Here is a 16,867-nt window from a genome sequence, read left to right as displayed (position 1 = left end):
CTTTGGTTTCTTACAGGCTGGGTCGTTGTTGCCCATAACACACTAGCATCCGGCTAATGAATGACGCCATTGACACATTTGAAAGGCTTTTAGAACAATTGAGTATCTTAAAAAATGTAATACTCAGCCGTGTGTATTTCCTTTGACCCCCCCTTTCGAATGCAATATTCCGATTTCTACACAAAAAAATTATATCCAGAGAAAAGTGGATTTTAGGAGTACAGCTCATTCACCTCCATTCATTCTCCACTTGCTCGCGATCGCCCTCTCGTTGCAGTACCATTCGGAAGGATTCTGAGAGTGCACGTTCTCCCCCTATTAGACATTCTCTGTCTTCAGCTAGGTAGAGCAGCTAATTGATGAGATCACCTGTGCAAAGCTCACAGGTAGAACCAATACATGATCAGACTTTTAGTCACTGAAGCTGGAGTTTTCCACCTCTGCCTGTGGCACTGTCATTATAGTGATGCTGAAATCACATACTGTCATAACGGGGAGTTTTATATGTGGCATACTGTTTTTGTATTGCCTGCGTGTGCGTGTGGTGTGAGAGCAAGAGTGAGTGATGACGTATGGGGTGTCGTGGAGCTGGTTGCTAGGTGATGACAAACTTCTTCTCATGTATGTGTTCTACAATGAGTTAATAAAACGCCGGAGTTGAGACCGGTATGAGTAGCATCAAGAAATGGACATTCCTTGTTTGTTGAGGTCATAACACATACACTCTAAATGCTGACATCACATACACTCTAAATGCTCTGAATGAACAATTCCAACACTCCGAATTTACTGAAGATTCAAAGGTACCAGAGTGTACTTGTATAGCTTGGAGTGACAGTTTGGCTTAAGCCACTGTTTCTCTGTTGGCTCAAAAAGGAGGTTTTAGGCGGTTATGTACTCTGGAAATGACCACATTCTGCCCGCTTGGTCACTTATTTTCTCTTGGAAACACAACAGAGGCCCACCACTAGGTCTTGTGAATCTGTATCTCAAAGTAGATCACTATAGGATGAAGTATGAAGACATTTGACTGGCCATGCACATGTGTTTTTGCCCGGTGTCCATTTGGAGATTTCCAAAAGGACCTTTGGTTACCAAAAAATGTACACTGACAAAAATACCTCTTACTATACAAGAACCCCTTTATCTAGGAGCATGATCTTGCTGTCAAATTAGAGGTTGCACTCTGTGTTATGTTGCTTGTACCTGAGTGCCTTGTGGTGGCTGTGTCATGAATTCAGAGAGGTATGGTAGTTCAGGATGAGGTGCCAAAAAATGCATTTGTAATGTATTCGGGACACCCGGCTGTTAGTTTATAAGGTTATCAAGTTCATCCATTAATTCTTGTTTGTGACAGACTTGAGCTAATGTGTAAAGATGGGAAGTACCCATGTACTTTCTTGCCCTCACTAAAAGCACCCAGAGTATTTTACTCCAAGTCCCACTGGGCAATGTCCGTGTGTGAGGGTCATATCTGAACATTCGACACTATTTGAGATCCGGGCCTAATCACCCGGGCTTCATCCAGAGGTCATGTCTGACAACAGCTTAAGTCAAGCAATAGTTGGAATGGCCTGTGTGAAGTGACCAGAGTGAAGTATGTTGAGTTAAATGTTAATCTGGGTGGAAGCAAATAGACACAATTTGCTTGTTTCTTGGTTAAAATGGTCGTCATCTGAAGATTAATTTTTAAAATGATAAACCATTAACTTCATCATATAAAGCAAATTATTTTGCGAACCCCTTGGTGGGTCATTTACTCTGAACACTAATAGCTTGCAGGATGCAAACTGCAAGGTGCAAAAAACATTATTAAAAAGTTGAAAGTGTTACTGTCTATCATTGTGTCCACAAACACCCTACTGTGTCTCTATGAAAACATAATTGTGGGCATTGGCAAAAATCATGGGTAGGCATCAGTGCTTTATTAAAGTGTCATGATTAAAGCTAATTCACTAACATATATCAAGCTAGAATATACAATCTCTCTTACACCAATCTTTCATTAAATAACAGTCTTAGGTTGAACCCTTAGGTTGAACAAATACACCTCTTTTTCACAAAAAAAACGTTCATATGATTAAGGTCCAGTTTCTGTGAATGATATAACAATAGAATAAATAGTATAGTATAAAACCATTAGTCTCCCTGAATTTGCAATTCTTCTTCAACACAACACAACTTACATACATGTTAAAAGGCCTCATGTTCAAGTCAATCCATGTCGATTGTGTTCTTATTTGTCCCAATGCAGCTTTTCACTTCTGTATCTAGTCTTGCCATTTTACGGTCAAGTTTTTCGGCTGCATGGTAAAGATACACTTTTTCAAGCATCTCTGGCAATTTTCTAAGATCCTGCACACTAGCTTTGCTGACCCAAGCTGTGATGTACACAAGAGGGTCATTAATCACAGATCTGCTGCTCTTCTTCAAACGGTTGCCCTTGTTTGCTTTGTGCAACATCCTTGCCAGTCGTTGCAATTTATTTTTATTCAAGTTGCTATGGCTGAAGAAATCAGGAAGGATGCTACGAAGGTATTCAACCCCATCTAAACACACCACACACACACACACACACACACACACACACACACACACACACACACACACACACACACACACACACACACACACACACACACACACACACACACACACACACACACACACACAAACACACACAAACACAGAACAAATCAGAATGAGAATGCAAAGATGCTGTGCTAACTTTTGAAAATGCTGAATCTAACCATTGCTAACATCAAGAGACATACAGTATGTTTATTACACCTGGCTGAAATGAAATCCAAATGATTTAGAATGAAGAATAGTGACTATACCTTCATGGATGGTATCACAAGAAGCGCAGATATTATCATGCCAAGCCGTCCCCTTCAGTATGGTTTTGCATTCCTTTAATTCACAGATGGTGTGTACCTCACAAGTAGCATGCCCTGGTTTTCCAGCTGCGTACGATCCACTTGGACAAAGGACACACTCAGTATCTTCATATGATGTGCCTGGAGAAATAAGAAACAAATGAAAAAAGGCAACAGGATGACGATTACATTGAACAGATCCGCCACATCACAACCGTGCGTAAAGTGTGCAACTTTTACGGTCACATTAGGCGTACCTTTCGTCTTCACACCGTATCCAGAGGGACAGGTTTTGTGTCTTTTGCAATAGTAAGTATTCCAAAAGTAACCTTCTTTACAAACGCATTTGGTGTTTTGAGAAGGCGAACACGGCTGTGAGATCACTTGGTTTTCGTAGCAAGTGTCGCACATAAGGCAGTCAGGGACGTAGTTCCAACACTCAGTATAAAGACCGTTTTGGCATCGCATACACTTTGTAGGCTGAGTGGCAGTGCAGTGCTCAACGAAGTGGTGTCCGGGCGCACATCTCGAACATGTAAGAGTTTGCCCAGTGGACTGGTCGATGTGCAGATAAGTCGTGGAGTTCTGCGCGCTAGACTGGCCACTGCCAAAGACGATCATCATCACAACGAACCACTGGGAAAATAGAAAGAAACATATTTGATACACCAAAACACGTCAATGTGGATGATAATTCCCTTAAACTCTTTGAGAATGTTTGTGTTTCAGAGTGCTGGATCAAGTAACTTGACAAAGGCCCACTCACCATGTTCATTCAGATGTGTTGGGGACTGCAGCACACACTGAATGGAGTGTTGTTGTAGCTACGTTATAAAGACGCATACAAGTACACGCCCCAAAAGAGGATAATTTGGAGTTAGTTATCTGTAGTGAGACAAGGGGGAGATAGTTAGTGATAGACTATGAAGATATTCCAACCGGGCTTATTCAATGAAGCAAATCACCTTTTCTGTATTGAAGTTGTTTATTGAAAGGGAACATAGGCTAGATTAGTGTGTATTTTCCGGATCGAAATGGAAATTGGCACTCTTGCAGTGGAAAGCCTTAATTTAGCAGTGGGTACAGTTCGGAAGAGGTGCGTCGTTCTCAGCTGCAATAACTTTGTAACTTAATCTTTTAGTCATTCTCCTTTAGTTTCCTCCTCTTTGCTAAAACCTATTAACAACGTTTTAGACACAAAGTGTCTATTTGGGAATATGACAATAGGGGTAGAGTGGGGGGAAATGCCCCCGTGAGGTAAAACGCCCCCCGCCTGTTTCTCCCATAATAATCACTAGATGCAGTCAATTTATATTTGTACTGTTGCCCTGCATCCCATTGACTACGGGGACACACATATATCCACTGTGAAGTTTACGCTCGCGACGTAGTTGAAGGAAGACTGATTTCATGGTAAAATGTCGTAATTTTCCGTGGTCAGTTAAGGAGTGTAGGCTATGTTAGTTTAGGTAAGGTGTACTTGGCTGCTGGTAAGCCTAATCTATGAATTAAATATAGTGTCTTACAATTCATTTATTGCTTAACAGCTTGCCTGTTGATTTGGCTATTAATGTATGAAGCAAATAGTTTTTTTAGGAGGGGGCATTTTACCCCACCCATGGGGGGGGCATTTTGTCCCACTGCTGGGGCAAAACGCCCGCTTTGTATACATTTTATTTTTGTTAAAAATCTAAAGAAATATAAAGTCTAGGACGTTTTCATAGTTGGTTTATAATTAATGTCATTGCCACTTATAACCATGATAATAATTCAGAACACATTTAGCTTTTGTTTTCACAGTAAGGCCACATTTTCCTTAAAGGAGAATTCCGGTGTGAAATTGAGCTTAACTGTACCGAAACATGTTAAGGTGTACTCACACGTGTTTTAGACGCACTTTCACTCACCCCCAGCATTCCGAACTCCTCCGTTTTCAGCCTAGCTTACAGTAGGCTTGAATCTATTAGATTGGGCATTACGTAGCCTATGCAGCTAAATCGCTATTTTTAAACCATTAAAAAGGTTCCAAGTAACTCCACACTGCATTGGTAGACTTCTGAGGGTCCTGACATTTAAAACGAGACACTGAGAACTTTGGAAATGCACAGGAAGTTTATTAAAAAAAGACTGTTTACAAGCAGTGCCTTCATAGAATCTCTCCGCTGGGCGCCATCTTGGAATCAAGTCGCGATAAGCCGACTGACGAGCACGAACGAACAGGAAGGACAGGGGAACATATTGCTAAAGTAATTCCATAGGAAATATATAGTTATACTGTCTACATGAGCATGATGAGTAACAAAGCTCAAAATGTTTGCAATATGTCCCCCTGTCTTTCCTGTTCGTTTGTGCTCGTCAGTCGACTTATCGCGACTTCACCACAAGATGGCGCCCAGCGGAGAGATTCTATGAAGGTACTGCTTGAATAAACAGTCTTTTTTAATAAACTTTCTGTGCACTTCCAAAGTTTTAAGTATCTCGTTTTAAATGTCATGACCCTCAGAAGTCAACCAATGCAGTGTGGAGTTACTTGGAACCTTTTTAATGGTTTAAAAATAGCGATTTAGCTGCATAGGCTACGTAATGCCCAATCTAATAGATTCAAGCCTACTGTAAGCTAGGCTGAAAACGGAGGAGTTCGGAATGCTGGGGGTGAGTGAAAGTGCGTCTAAAACACGTGTGAGTACACCTTAACATGTTTCGGTACAGTTAAGCTCAATTTCACACCGGAATTCTCCTTTAAGGGGGGCGTTTTCCCCCACTCTACCCTATTTGTCAGAATTAGATCAAAATGCTCAACAAAATCATGTAATGAGTTTTCAACTTCTCCAAACTTCAAGTTCAAAATAACATTTTAGAAATCATTCTCTAATCTGGTTGCATAAGTGAAGTGAATGTCATAATTGTCAATATACTGTGTCTCTTTACAGAATTCCCCAATCACATTAATTTCATTTTTTTCTTCTCAATTTCATTTATTTATAAAGACAGCTCTCATTCATTAACATGGGTGTTTTTCAGACAATGGGACCTGGTGACCTTCTCAAAGTGAATGGTAACACTAAAACAAGGGGCTACATTTAGAGTTTTGGAAGAAAAGATCAGGCAGCCTGCCGAGAGACCTGTCCCAATAGGTGGCATTGGACCATAGAACCACCACAATGATTCAAAACATACAGCCAAACAAGGCAAAAAATGATTAACAGAGAACAATATTACAGTGGTTCAGTCAGAGTCCATCTCAATCTGTCAAAAAAGTGGTGGCAAAGAACTGTTCCTGCCTCAAAACTTGGATTGCTGCTAAGGTGCAGTCATTGTGGAGACATGGAGAGGCTTGTTGGGTATTTTAAGAACCATTTTTAGCTGTGAATGCAAAAAAGAGGTTTCCATTGATCATTTAAAAATAGTATGAATATTGTCTCATAAAACTGTCAACATTTTGCAATTAGGAACACATTTGTGTTTGTTCCTATTTGTACTTCTCGTTGTTGCCAGAACTTTGCTGGAAGTTTACCTCTACTGGCTGCCATTGACAAACTTTTGGCAACATTTTCTACAAGTGAACTACTTTTTTCACCACAACAATTTTGTTTTTTGTAAGGGCTGATTGTCCCTCCAAGTTTAACATAATCTGTGTTGATGGTAAGCTCTTTTCTTGGAATTTCTCATGAATACGCTGAACTTCTTGCTGACCTGTTTCATTTCAGATCTGTTAGTTCAGATCTTTCCATGCCATCTAGCTTGTGTCTGTACCTGTTATATTTGATAATGTCGTATACTATTTTCTTGAGCAGCTGCAATTTATATTTTATATGTATATAAGTTTAAATATTTTATTTGATGTTAAAATTATAAAATATATGTTATTTAATGATTGTTTCATTTACTATTAGCCTAGTCCTTGGGCCAGACCCCCTCATTTTGGTCAATCGGCACCATTCAAAAGGAATGTTTCATAGTGATTTTTGACAAGGTATACCACTCTAGGATTAGGAAATATTCGCATTTGGGGTAGAATTTTGTGTTTTATCAGTCGGTTTATGTCCACCTATAGAAATATCTTATTGATTGGGCTAAACAAATGAACTAAGAAATATCCCTACAGAACTTCCACAGCTGATTATGTACATGAAGTCCATATTTATTGGTACACGTTTTAAAGTCGGGTTCAAAATTCTTCATTTTGTTCTTGTTTTTGGACATATTAGAGTGAAATGTTTTTGCAGTGGGTGTTTTGAATTAGGATTATTTTGAATAGATAAAAATACTGCCAATAGCCATTAAAGAAAATCTATCATTGCCATATTCACAACTTTGAACTAGAAATTTCCACCTCAATTGTACTTACAAGCACAAACATTTAAATTCTCCTACATGCTGGAGGATTTTAGAGGAGGCTGTTCATATATGATTTGGGAAGTAAACAAAAGTTATGGAATAACATGTGAAGACATTCTCAAAAATACAGGATTTCATGAATTTCAGGAATAACATTTCACTCAAATATGTCACCAAATTGAGAAACAAAAGGAATGATTTTGAACCTGACTTTAGCCTATCCAATGTTAGGATTTCTCTAGTTTAAATATAGGCAGAGGTGGAAAAGTCCAGCTTCAGAAAGTAAAAATCCAATCATGTATTAGTTCTACCTGTGCACTTAACACATGATCTAGCTGGCTGAAGACTTGTGATAATTAGAATCAGCTGGTTTAAGTGAATGGTTGGCACTAACTGGCTGTAAAGGTCATTTGATGCATATGCTAGTGAAACCAGGCTCCTCTTCACCGCAGAAGCAAAGCCGCCCATGAAACGCCCAGAGACCTGCACACACCACCTACCAGATCCCCATTCTCATTTAATTACAATGCGGATGCCCAACACTCCCTATGTGGTAGGACTTTTCTGAAGCTGGACTTTTTTACCTCTGAATATAGGCAATGCAGATTATGGCATATAGATAATGGCTCATTTCCAGCATAGTCCTATACAGTATAGTATTCCAGAAAACTTCTAATACATAAATTCATCTGTAATCCCCTCATAAGCATATAATCTACATAGCAGGGTGATAATACACAAAAAGCTACTACAAATGCAATGTTATCACTTCTTTTCTAACTCTGGTATACCTTGACAAAAATCACTGACTCCGATGGTATCGACTAATCCCCCTGGCTCAATTGGACCACATCTTTTATTAGTTCTGCTTGTTATGTGGCCTCAGCTGCACTGTAAATGAAGGCTCTCTTAAGGATTTATTTTTAATTTAAATACAAATGATAATCATGAAATAGACCTCAGTCCATTACACTAGTAGGATGTCCTAATGACAACTATTGCCATGTGCTGGTGTGTCGCCACAGTCAATGCTGTACAATTTCGTTCAATTACAGAAATATTTATACACATACAGTTCCACAAACTGTGAAAAGGTCTGTTCATTATTTAACTTAGTGTAATGTTAACACCTTGTATGCATGTTCAATATTCATGTTGCCAGTCACAGAGCACAAATGTGATCCCAGACACCAGACTCAAAAAGTCTGGAACTGATTAAATGAATATTTTTTGATAATCAGAAATGAGCCGAATGCAGATAGTCAATTATATCTTTAAAAAGCATTGAGTTGGCCAACCTTTGGGGCATAGTTCTAAATCAGACCACTGTTACAGGTTTTTGGTTACAGACACGCTACTTTACACCATCCCATTATAGTACAAAAAAGTGGCTGCTGTAAAACAGAGCCCATAGCTAACAGGCAAAAAAAACAAGTGTGTTGCTGTTACAGTAATTTTCTGTGTATGAGTAGCTTGGAAATCTAGACCAAAATCTACAAAAGATGTGGGGTCTGGCGATGAGTAATGGAAATGTATAACATGGATATTGGATAACATTATGACCAATGTTTACTGACTGATTCCGGACTTCGACGCTATTGGATAACACTACTGACTGATTCACTTGCTCGTTGCAGCGCATCATCTGTTTATCTCGCCTCTGGGCTGCCTATATCAGATACACCGGTGTGATCGATGCGACTTGGCCCAGAGGACATGAGTAATGAGCATCATTACTGATTTCCAGCGTGACTCGCTAAACAAATTCATATTATGCTCTCATGATAACTGCATGATGGACGATTTCAAGGGTAGTGTATTAGCTGGATTGTTTATAAACCACAGGAGAGTGTTTGGATCGAGCTGGCCTTGCACAAAACACTCCCATGCATGGCTAAATGACACCCTCCGATTGCAGCGCACCAAACAAGCCATGGAGAAGAAATGGCATAAATATAACTGATGACATCAAAAACTACCAGTCATACCTATCCTCCTTTTCAACCAGCATTACTGCTGCTAAGACGGCTTTCCACAATGACAAAATCAACAGCGCCACGGACTCTCTGAAATCTTTTCAACCTTCAAAACGCTACTCAACCTTCAGCCGCCTCCTCCTCCGTCCAGCCTTACTGCGGATACCTTTGTTTGCCTCATTTTTTACAAAGTGGCGGCAATCAGCAGTCAATTCTCTTCATGCCCACAACACATGATAGACTCGGATATTGAACTCATACATCCTCTGACAGCTGCTGGAACATCTTTTTCAGCATTGGCACCTCTCTCCATGAGTGAGGTATCTAGGCTCCTGACATGTAGCCGTCCTACCACATGCTCGTTAGACCCTATACCTATGAGCCTGCTTCACTCCATCAGCCCAACCATCACACCAATTATCACTCCTACATTTCCTAGGAGTTTGTCACTCCTACATATCCTATCCAAAGGTATCGAACGAGCAGTTTCCAAACAAGTCTCTGAACTCCTTTCGCAGAACAATCCTCTGGATTTAAATCAATCTGGTTTCAAAAGCGGCCACTCACTGAAACAGCTCTGCTGTCTGTAACAGAAGCCTTAAAGGAAGCCAGAGTGACTGGTCATCAGTACTTATTCTGCTTGACTTATCGGCCACCTTTGACATGGTTAATAATCGCATCCTTCTCTCTATATTCTCATACATGGGAACCTCTCTGCTCTCTCCTGGCTTGAATCCCACTGTACCTCACAGGACGCTCGTTTAAGGTATCATGGCTTAGACAGCTGTCCACACCTCATTTCTCATCAGGGGTCCCCCAGGTCTCAGTACTGGGCCCCCTTCTCTTTGCTATCTACACTACCAGATTATACGTTATATTATAGCTTCTCATACCACTGCTATACAGATGACATGCAGCTCTATCTGTTCTTTCCATCTGATGACCCCTTGGTCTCAACACGGATCTCGGATTGCCTCTCCGACTATCTGCATGGATGAAGGCACACCACCTGGTCTACAACCAACCCAAAAGGGTGCATGTCACCCGGCTGCTCATCCAGTTACAGTGGCTTTGGCCGGCCACATCAAATTCGAAAAGTCTCTGACGCTTGCCTACAAAGTAATCACCGGCTCTACTCCCATCTACTTGAATGGCCTCATATACAGTAGGCATATGCTACCTCCCGACCGTTGCGCTCCTCAGACGAACGATGTCTAGCTCACCGGCACGCTCAGGCCAGTCCAAACTTTTCTCTTCTGTTGTTCTGCGTTGATAGAATGCACTACCAGTTCCTTATAGAGCTGGGACACCCCTCTCCATCTTCAAAAACCTTCTGAAGATCCAGCTCTTCAGAGAACATCTCGTCTCATAGCACTACTTACAACTAGTCTTGCTGATCCTTGACTCCCCACCTGACTAGAACTGCCTCTTGACTCTTTTATAACAGCACTCATTGACGCACTTATTTTTTTTACTGCACTCTACGTTAAATTTTCCTAATTGTTCTGAGAATTGCTTTAAAAAGCTTAAAATGTTTACCATGTTGTAAGTCACTTTGGCGTCAGTCAAATGTAATACACTATATTGCCAAAAGTATTGGGTGACCTGCCTTGACCCCAATATGAACTTCAGTCACATCCTATTCTTAATCCATATACTGTAGGGCTTAATATAACATTGGTCCACCCTTTGTAGCTATAACAGCTTAAACTCTTCTGGGAAGGCTTTCCAAAAGGTTTAGAAGTGTGTTTATGGGCATTTTTGACCATTCTTTTCGAAGTGCATTTGTGAAGTTACACACTGATGTTGGATGAAGAAACTGGCTCTGTGCAGGCCAGTCAAGTTCATCCACACCAAACTCTGTCATCCATGTCTGTATGGACCCTGCTTGGTGCTCTTATACAGAGTCAGGTTGGAACAGGAAGTGGTTCAGGAAGCAGTTAATATGGAATACCATATTAACTGCCCCTGTGTATTAACCACATAGCTGAAAACATTTAACAAAATCAATGTATAAACCGTGGCTAATAGTTGGAAAATTACGATACCCACAAATTTGATAAGCTCTAATCAGCTCTAATAATCCATTAAAAATAATAATAACAACAATAATAACAACAATAATAACAACAATAATAACAACAATAATAATAACAATAATAATAATAATAATAATAATAATAATAATAATAATAATAATAATAAAAGACATCCAAATCTTTCTTAACTATCGAAAATAATAATGTGGAGAATACACTAAATTTAAATAAAAAGAAAGTGTGTTGATATTTGTAAGTATACGAGAATGTCTGAAACTAGGTATTTTGTTGAAAATGCCTATATTTACAGTTAAAGTGATGATTAAAAGGTTCTAATCATCTGTAAATGTGACAAACATGCTTGGACAAAGACCCATGGTTATCTTGCCCCCACGTACAGAATGGAGGATGATATGATAAGCAAAACATAAAAGCTGTTGGAGAGTTACAGACAAAGCTATCATCTTGGGGTCATCAAGTCCCCAAACAAATCTTGGACCTGGACCTGGTAATGATGCAACTCAATACAAAGGCAGTCTAAGGTTTATACTGTTTCACAGCAACTGTAAATGCTGATGACGTGTATCGTCCATCACTGAGAGTGCTTCATGACTTCATGGAAACTCATTCAAATCATTGCTTCAGTAGTAAATAAGCCTCGCCGTGGCAGTGATGCAAGTTCATTGATAAGAAGCATCATGACATCTGGCCGCTTAGGATGATAAATAAACAAATCCATGTGAATAATATGGACAAAAAATAAATAATAGATAAATAAAAATAAAAATCCACATGAATGTACTAACTAAGGGATGAGTAAGCATGAGACGCTTGCAGTGACAGGCAGGGACTGACCCTGTGATTCAATATGGTGCTCTATGATGTCATGCTGGTGGTGCAAATAAGTCCCACAATGCAAGGATAAAGTCTAGAGACACCATTAAATATGTGCCAAGTATTAAGTTAGGCCTCTGTCCCAGCGGGTTTCTGTTAGGTCGCTTATACCCCTCCCCTCCCTTGTTTATTTCTCTCTCTCTCTCTCTCTCTCTCTCTCTCTCTCTCTCTCTCTCTCTCTCTCTGGTTTTGAATACTAAAAATAGACATGTAAATGTGGCTTCCTAAGTGGTCAAAGAGAGACTAATCCAACACATAGGGGCCCATACTGTGGTGTATTTTTCTTTTGACTTTTTGTTTTACATATGACAGAGCTATTGTCACTTGGTTTGAGGAGTGAAAATATGGATGCTGATTATTTGTCAAAACTATTTAGTCTTTAACTTATTACTTATATATATTACTTATATTTAATTTATAACTTTAACTTTCTTTGAGGGAAATGTGTGCATAAATAATAATAATAATGACTTTCCTCTACTGACAGAAAGCATCACATTTAAGAGGTCAAATAATAGCTCCAGAAAGTCTTTGGTTTGGATTGCTTGATGGTTATTGTGATGCAATGTTGCACCACATAAATGGCCATCTTTCAGAATTCAGCTTCTTTGCAGTAATTGCATTTTCTTTACATGCACAGACGGGCATTTTCTTCTCAAGCTGATGGTTTGGAGTTGGTCATTGTGTGACAATGTATACAGTACATGCTCGTAAAGAGCAGATGTTCCACCCTCAGATATCAGTTAATGTGACTAAGTAATTAAGTTTAGAGACGATTCTGACCATTCTGTTTTACCTGTTACCAGAGGATTGCATTGTGATTGGGCTATTGAAAGACTGTAGATGGACATGTGGTTGGAATTGTTTTGACCTAGTGAGAACATTCACTATAGGTCAGTGATGCTAGAGAGAGAGGACAAAAGAGATCAGAATGAGTAGAGCATGAATGGAAGAGCAGATAGGTGATCTAGAGAAGAGTAGAAGAGGGTATAGAGAAGAGTCTAGAGAAGAGACAGAGGAGAGAAAACCCTCAACCGTTATCCATCATGCAGGTCACCCCCGACCCTGTGGGTGTGGTGTGGGTGTGTCAATCACCTAAAGTTCTCCAGTGTAGTTCTTATTCTACAACTATGTATAAATACATTAGATTGCAACGACACCATGATCAGGCTGTTGCCCACATTACAAGTATTAATTTAAGACCAAACATGTATTACATTCACAGATTTCATAGGTGACCCTCTCCACTGTATATGGGAAAGACAGGCCAGGCTTTGTGGGGTGCCTAGCCTGAGACAGCTGGGACAACAGTGAGCTCATCAGAAGCTCACACAGATGTGAATTAGCAACAAAAGGCACTCCGATCTGATCTGCTTCAATGGAATGTAAAAACCTGGCCTTACAAAGGCATTACTGTATAGTTACTGGAACAAAATTATTCATACCCCTAACTGCACCTGTGTATTTGTAACAATAACAAAAGCATTTAGTCAGTGGTGGTTTCCTGTGTTAACCTTTCCTGAGTGCTTAGCTTCAGACTGTGGTCAGATATACCCAGTGGAGACTCATTACCTCCAGGGCTGATGTCATAAATTATTTTGGGAATAACTTCCGTTTCTGGTGACCAAATAAATGAGCTTGACTTTTTTTTTGTTTGGGGTTCATCTCTGACACCACACAGTGTGCAAGACATGATCTTATTACACACACACACACACACACACCATTTTACAACACTTACTGTATCTGTTCTTTCTCATGTTGTACAGTAGAGTGGGCCTGTTGATTTCCAGCACCTTGCACAGCTGGGAATTGTTGTTCTGGGACTATTTCCAAGTCAAACTCTTCGATGGAACATTCTAATTAGCCCTGAGACAATAGCGAGTTCTCAAGAATCTCTTTTGCACACAGTCATTGCACATTATCTGCCATGCATCATACAAAAATATGATTCCAACGAATCTATTCTGCACATCATGTAAAACTCGTTTTCTATAGAACTTGTTTTCATGAGCTAATTCATTTTAGTGAGATTTTTTTTATAGAATGAGAAATCAGATAGAAACAAACATTGCAGTGATTGTAACAGAAGACATCCAACTTCCCCTATATAATGACACACCATAAGCAAAAGCTACACCTTCGTCAGGTCCTCCACAGAGTTCTGCAAATGATGCGGCTACCATGGCTCTAAATGTAGCTACAGGACAAAGTCAATACGGGTGTTTATTGCTATGTTTGCATGTGTGTCCTCAAAGATCATTCCAAGCTATAATAAAATGGTTTAAACACTACTGGAGAAGACGTCCATCTGATTCATAGCCTGTCAAATTGAGGTCTATTGATAGAAAATAATTGTGGGTGAAGATGTATAACCTTATACTAAATAAATGGATCTACTATGAAGGATAGTGGAATATTGACCACCTCATTTTGACGTGTCTCTAGCCAGTAGTCTGTCACCATCTTGCAGTTAAAAAGCTCTCACCGGCAAATGCTTAATTTTTTTGTTTGGGAGACTGTTTCACTGATTTCTTATAAAAATATGAGCTATGGCAGAAGTTGGGTGTGAATGTTATGTATTCCCAGATATTATTTTACTGGTTTATTTCACAAATAATCTAGAACTGTCACAAATACAGGCTCAGACAATAGGTGTGCACGAGAAAACAAGTTTTATTCAGAACAAAACCAGGAGTCAATAGATCCAGAAGGTCCAACGCACAGAAGATGACAGAATAACGAGTCCAAAAACACACAAGGGATCTAAGTACTGCCAGAAGGGAGCATACAAATGAGAACAGAAAATAGCACAAAATTCAGCTTCCGAAGGAGAGCGTTCAGAGAAGAGTCTTCAGGAAATCTTCAGGGCATTGAGTCAAGGTTATCTGAGTTAACAACGACCAGGCCAGACAAAGAGTAGCTGAAATCCTGGGCTTATTTAGGGAGAGTGCTGATGGGTTGCAGGTGCAGTTGGTCAGTAAAGTGGGTAGTGAGCCAGGAGGGGATGGGGCCGGTGGAGAGCCCGGTGTAGCCGTGACCGTAACTCACTCATTAAATGTAGCTGGATACTTATTCATGTCTCTTAGAGGCACAATACGAGTCAGTTTATTTTGGGTGGTCTGAAGACCCAGTGGCTTTCCTGTCTGGGCCTATAGCCTAGAAATCTAGAATCCCCTAGCGGCAGCAAATCTGATTTGGCTGCCGGGGCAGTCTAGCTATGCTCCATAGAGCTTAGGAGCTGGGAAATGGAAGAATAACCGGACCAATCACATCGTGTATAGAGTCCGTGGGCGGGCTTAACATAATGGTGACTGACATGCGACCAAGGTTGCGACGCTTACGATTCCTGCTACTTGAAGATGATTCATGTAGCATTATTACCCTATTGCGTTGAGAGGGAAGGTTACGCATCCTGCTATGTGAAAACAAGAAGATGATTCGTTTAGCGTTATCCTATTGCGTGGAGAGGGAAGGTTACGCATCCTGCTATGTGAAAACAAGAAGATGATTCGTTTAGCGTTATCCTATTGCGTGGAGAGGGAAGGTTACGCATCCTGCTATGTGAAAACAATTAAGAAGATGATTCGTTTAGCGTTATCCTATTGCTTGGAGAGGGAATTTGAAAGACAACTGTTTATCCCACCCCTCCATTGAGCCCTGTCTACGCTCAGTTCCCAGACCCTACATCTTGATGTGGATCTGGCTGGTCAGGATAGTCTGGCCCACTTGGTAAGGAAGTTGAAGAGCCCTGTAGGCTACACTCTAAAAAATAATGGGGCCTGTATCGGTTCGTGAGAGTGATCAGCGATGCCATATAGAAGAATCTTTTTCAGTGCTTCAAAGAACCATGGAGGCAACAGTTCTTTAAAGAACCATTTAATGAATGGCATAATGACATGCCATAATAGGGCTAGCACATTATCTGAGGCTCTGAAGAACCATTTCCAAGATGAGGAACCTTTCGCCTGGTGTAATGGTTCACCACAGGGTTTTGACTCTCCATGGAACCATCTAGAGATTTAAAGAACCATTTAAGACTGTACGACAGAGCAAGTAACTTACACTGTGTTCTAGTCACGGGGAAATCAAGAACCACCCCTCTAAAAGTAACCACTGTTCCCAGGCAGCTGTAAGTACTGTATATCAAATGCAAAAAGACACTTCCTCCTTCCACTAGGTGGTGCTACATTAATCAATACAGTCATACAGTATATGGAACTTGTATGGAACAATGCACGTTCTGCCTGTGACTGAAAATGTTTTGAAAACAAACATGTCACCTTATCCATGTTAGAGTGGAGCAGGCATTTGGACCGTCAGTGTATTTTTGTCATACAGGCAGGTCTGGAGATAACTCTTGTAATGACAGTTTCCTTTTACAGTGTTTTTTCCTTGTTTCATTCTTCAAATGAGCTACAGTCTTTTCTTGCTACGGGTTGACTGGTTCACATTTTGTGCATTTTGTGTGCTAGAACTGAGTAGGCTACTGAGATGAAAATATGCCACTAGTAAATTAATACTTCTTGAGAGAGAGATTTTGGATGGACATTATTTTACTGTACTTCTTAGAATTATATTTCACAGCATTTACAATTAGTAGAAGTAAATAATATATACAATAAACAAATATTCAGCATAGTTTACAGATACAGCACTAGATACAGTGGTGCACATTCATTCATCATAACGTACAGTACCAAGGGAAGTGATGACATCTCTTAAAGGTTTAAACATTAAA

The 16,867-nt window shown here is 40.0% G+C and overlaps 1 protein-coding gene across 1 annotated transcript; it reads right to left on the bottom strand.

Moving 5' to 3' along the window:
* Positions 1-1,903: 1,903 nt before the first annotated feature.
* LOC134072680 (tumor necrosis factor receptor superfamily member 11B-like) lies at positions 1,904-3,679 on the bottom strand. Its single transcript, XM_062529480.1, has 4 exons — positions 3,646-3,679; positions 3,137-3,515; positions 2,841-3,020; positions 1,904-2,549 (listed from the first exon to the last, which is right to left on the bottom strand). The coding sequence occupies exons 1-4, from the start codon at positions 3,652-3,654 to the stop codon at positions 2,215-2,217; spliced, it is 903 nt and encodes a 300-aa protein (XP_062385464.1). The 5' UTR covers positions 3,655-3,679; the 3' UTR covers positions 1,904-2,214.
* Between the last annotated feature and the right edge of the window lie 13,188 nt (positions 3,680-16,867).

Source organism: Sardina pilchardus, chromosome 24 (assembly GCF_963854185.1).
Source record: "Sardina pilchardus chromosome 24, fSarPil1.1, whole genome shotgun sequence".
Taxonomy (NCBI): Eukaryota; Metazoa; Chordata; class Actinopteri; order Clupeiformes; family Clupeidae; genus Sardina; species Sardina pilchardus.
This window is presented reverse-complemented; position numbering and strand designations above follow the sequence as displayed.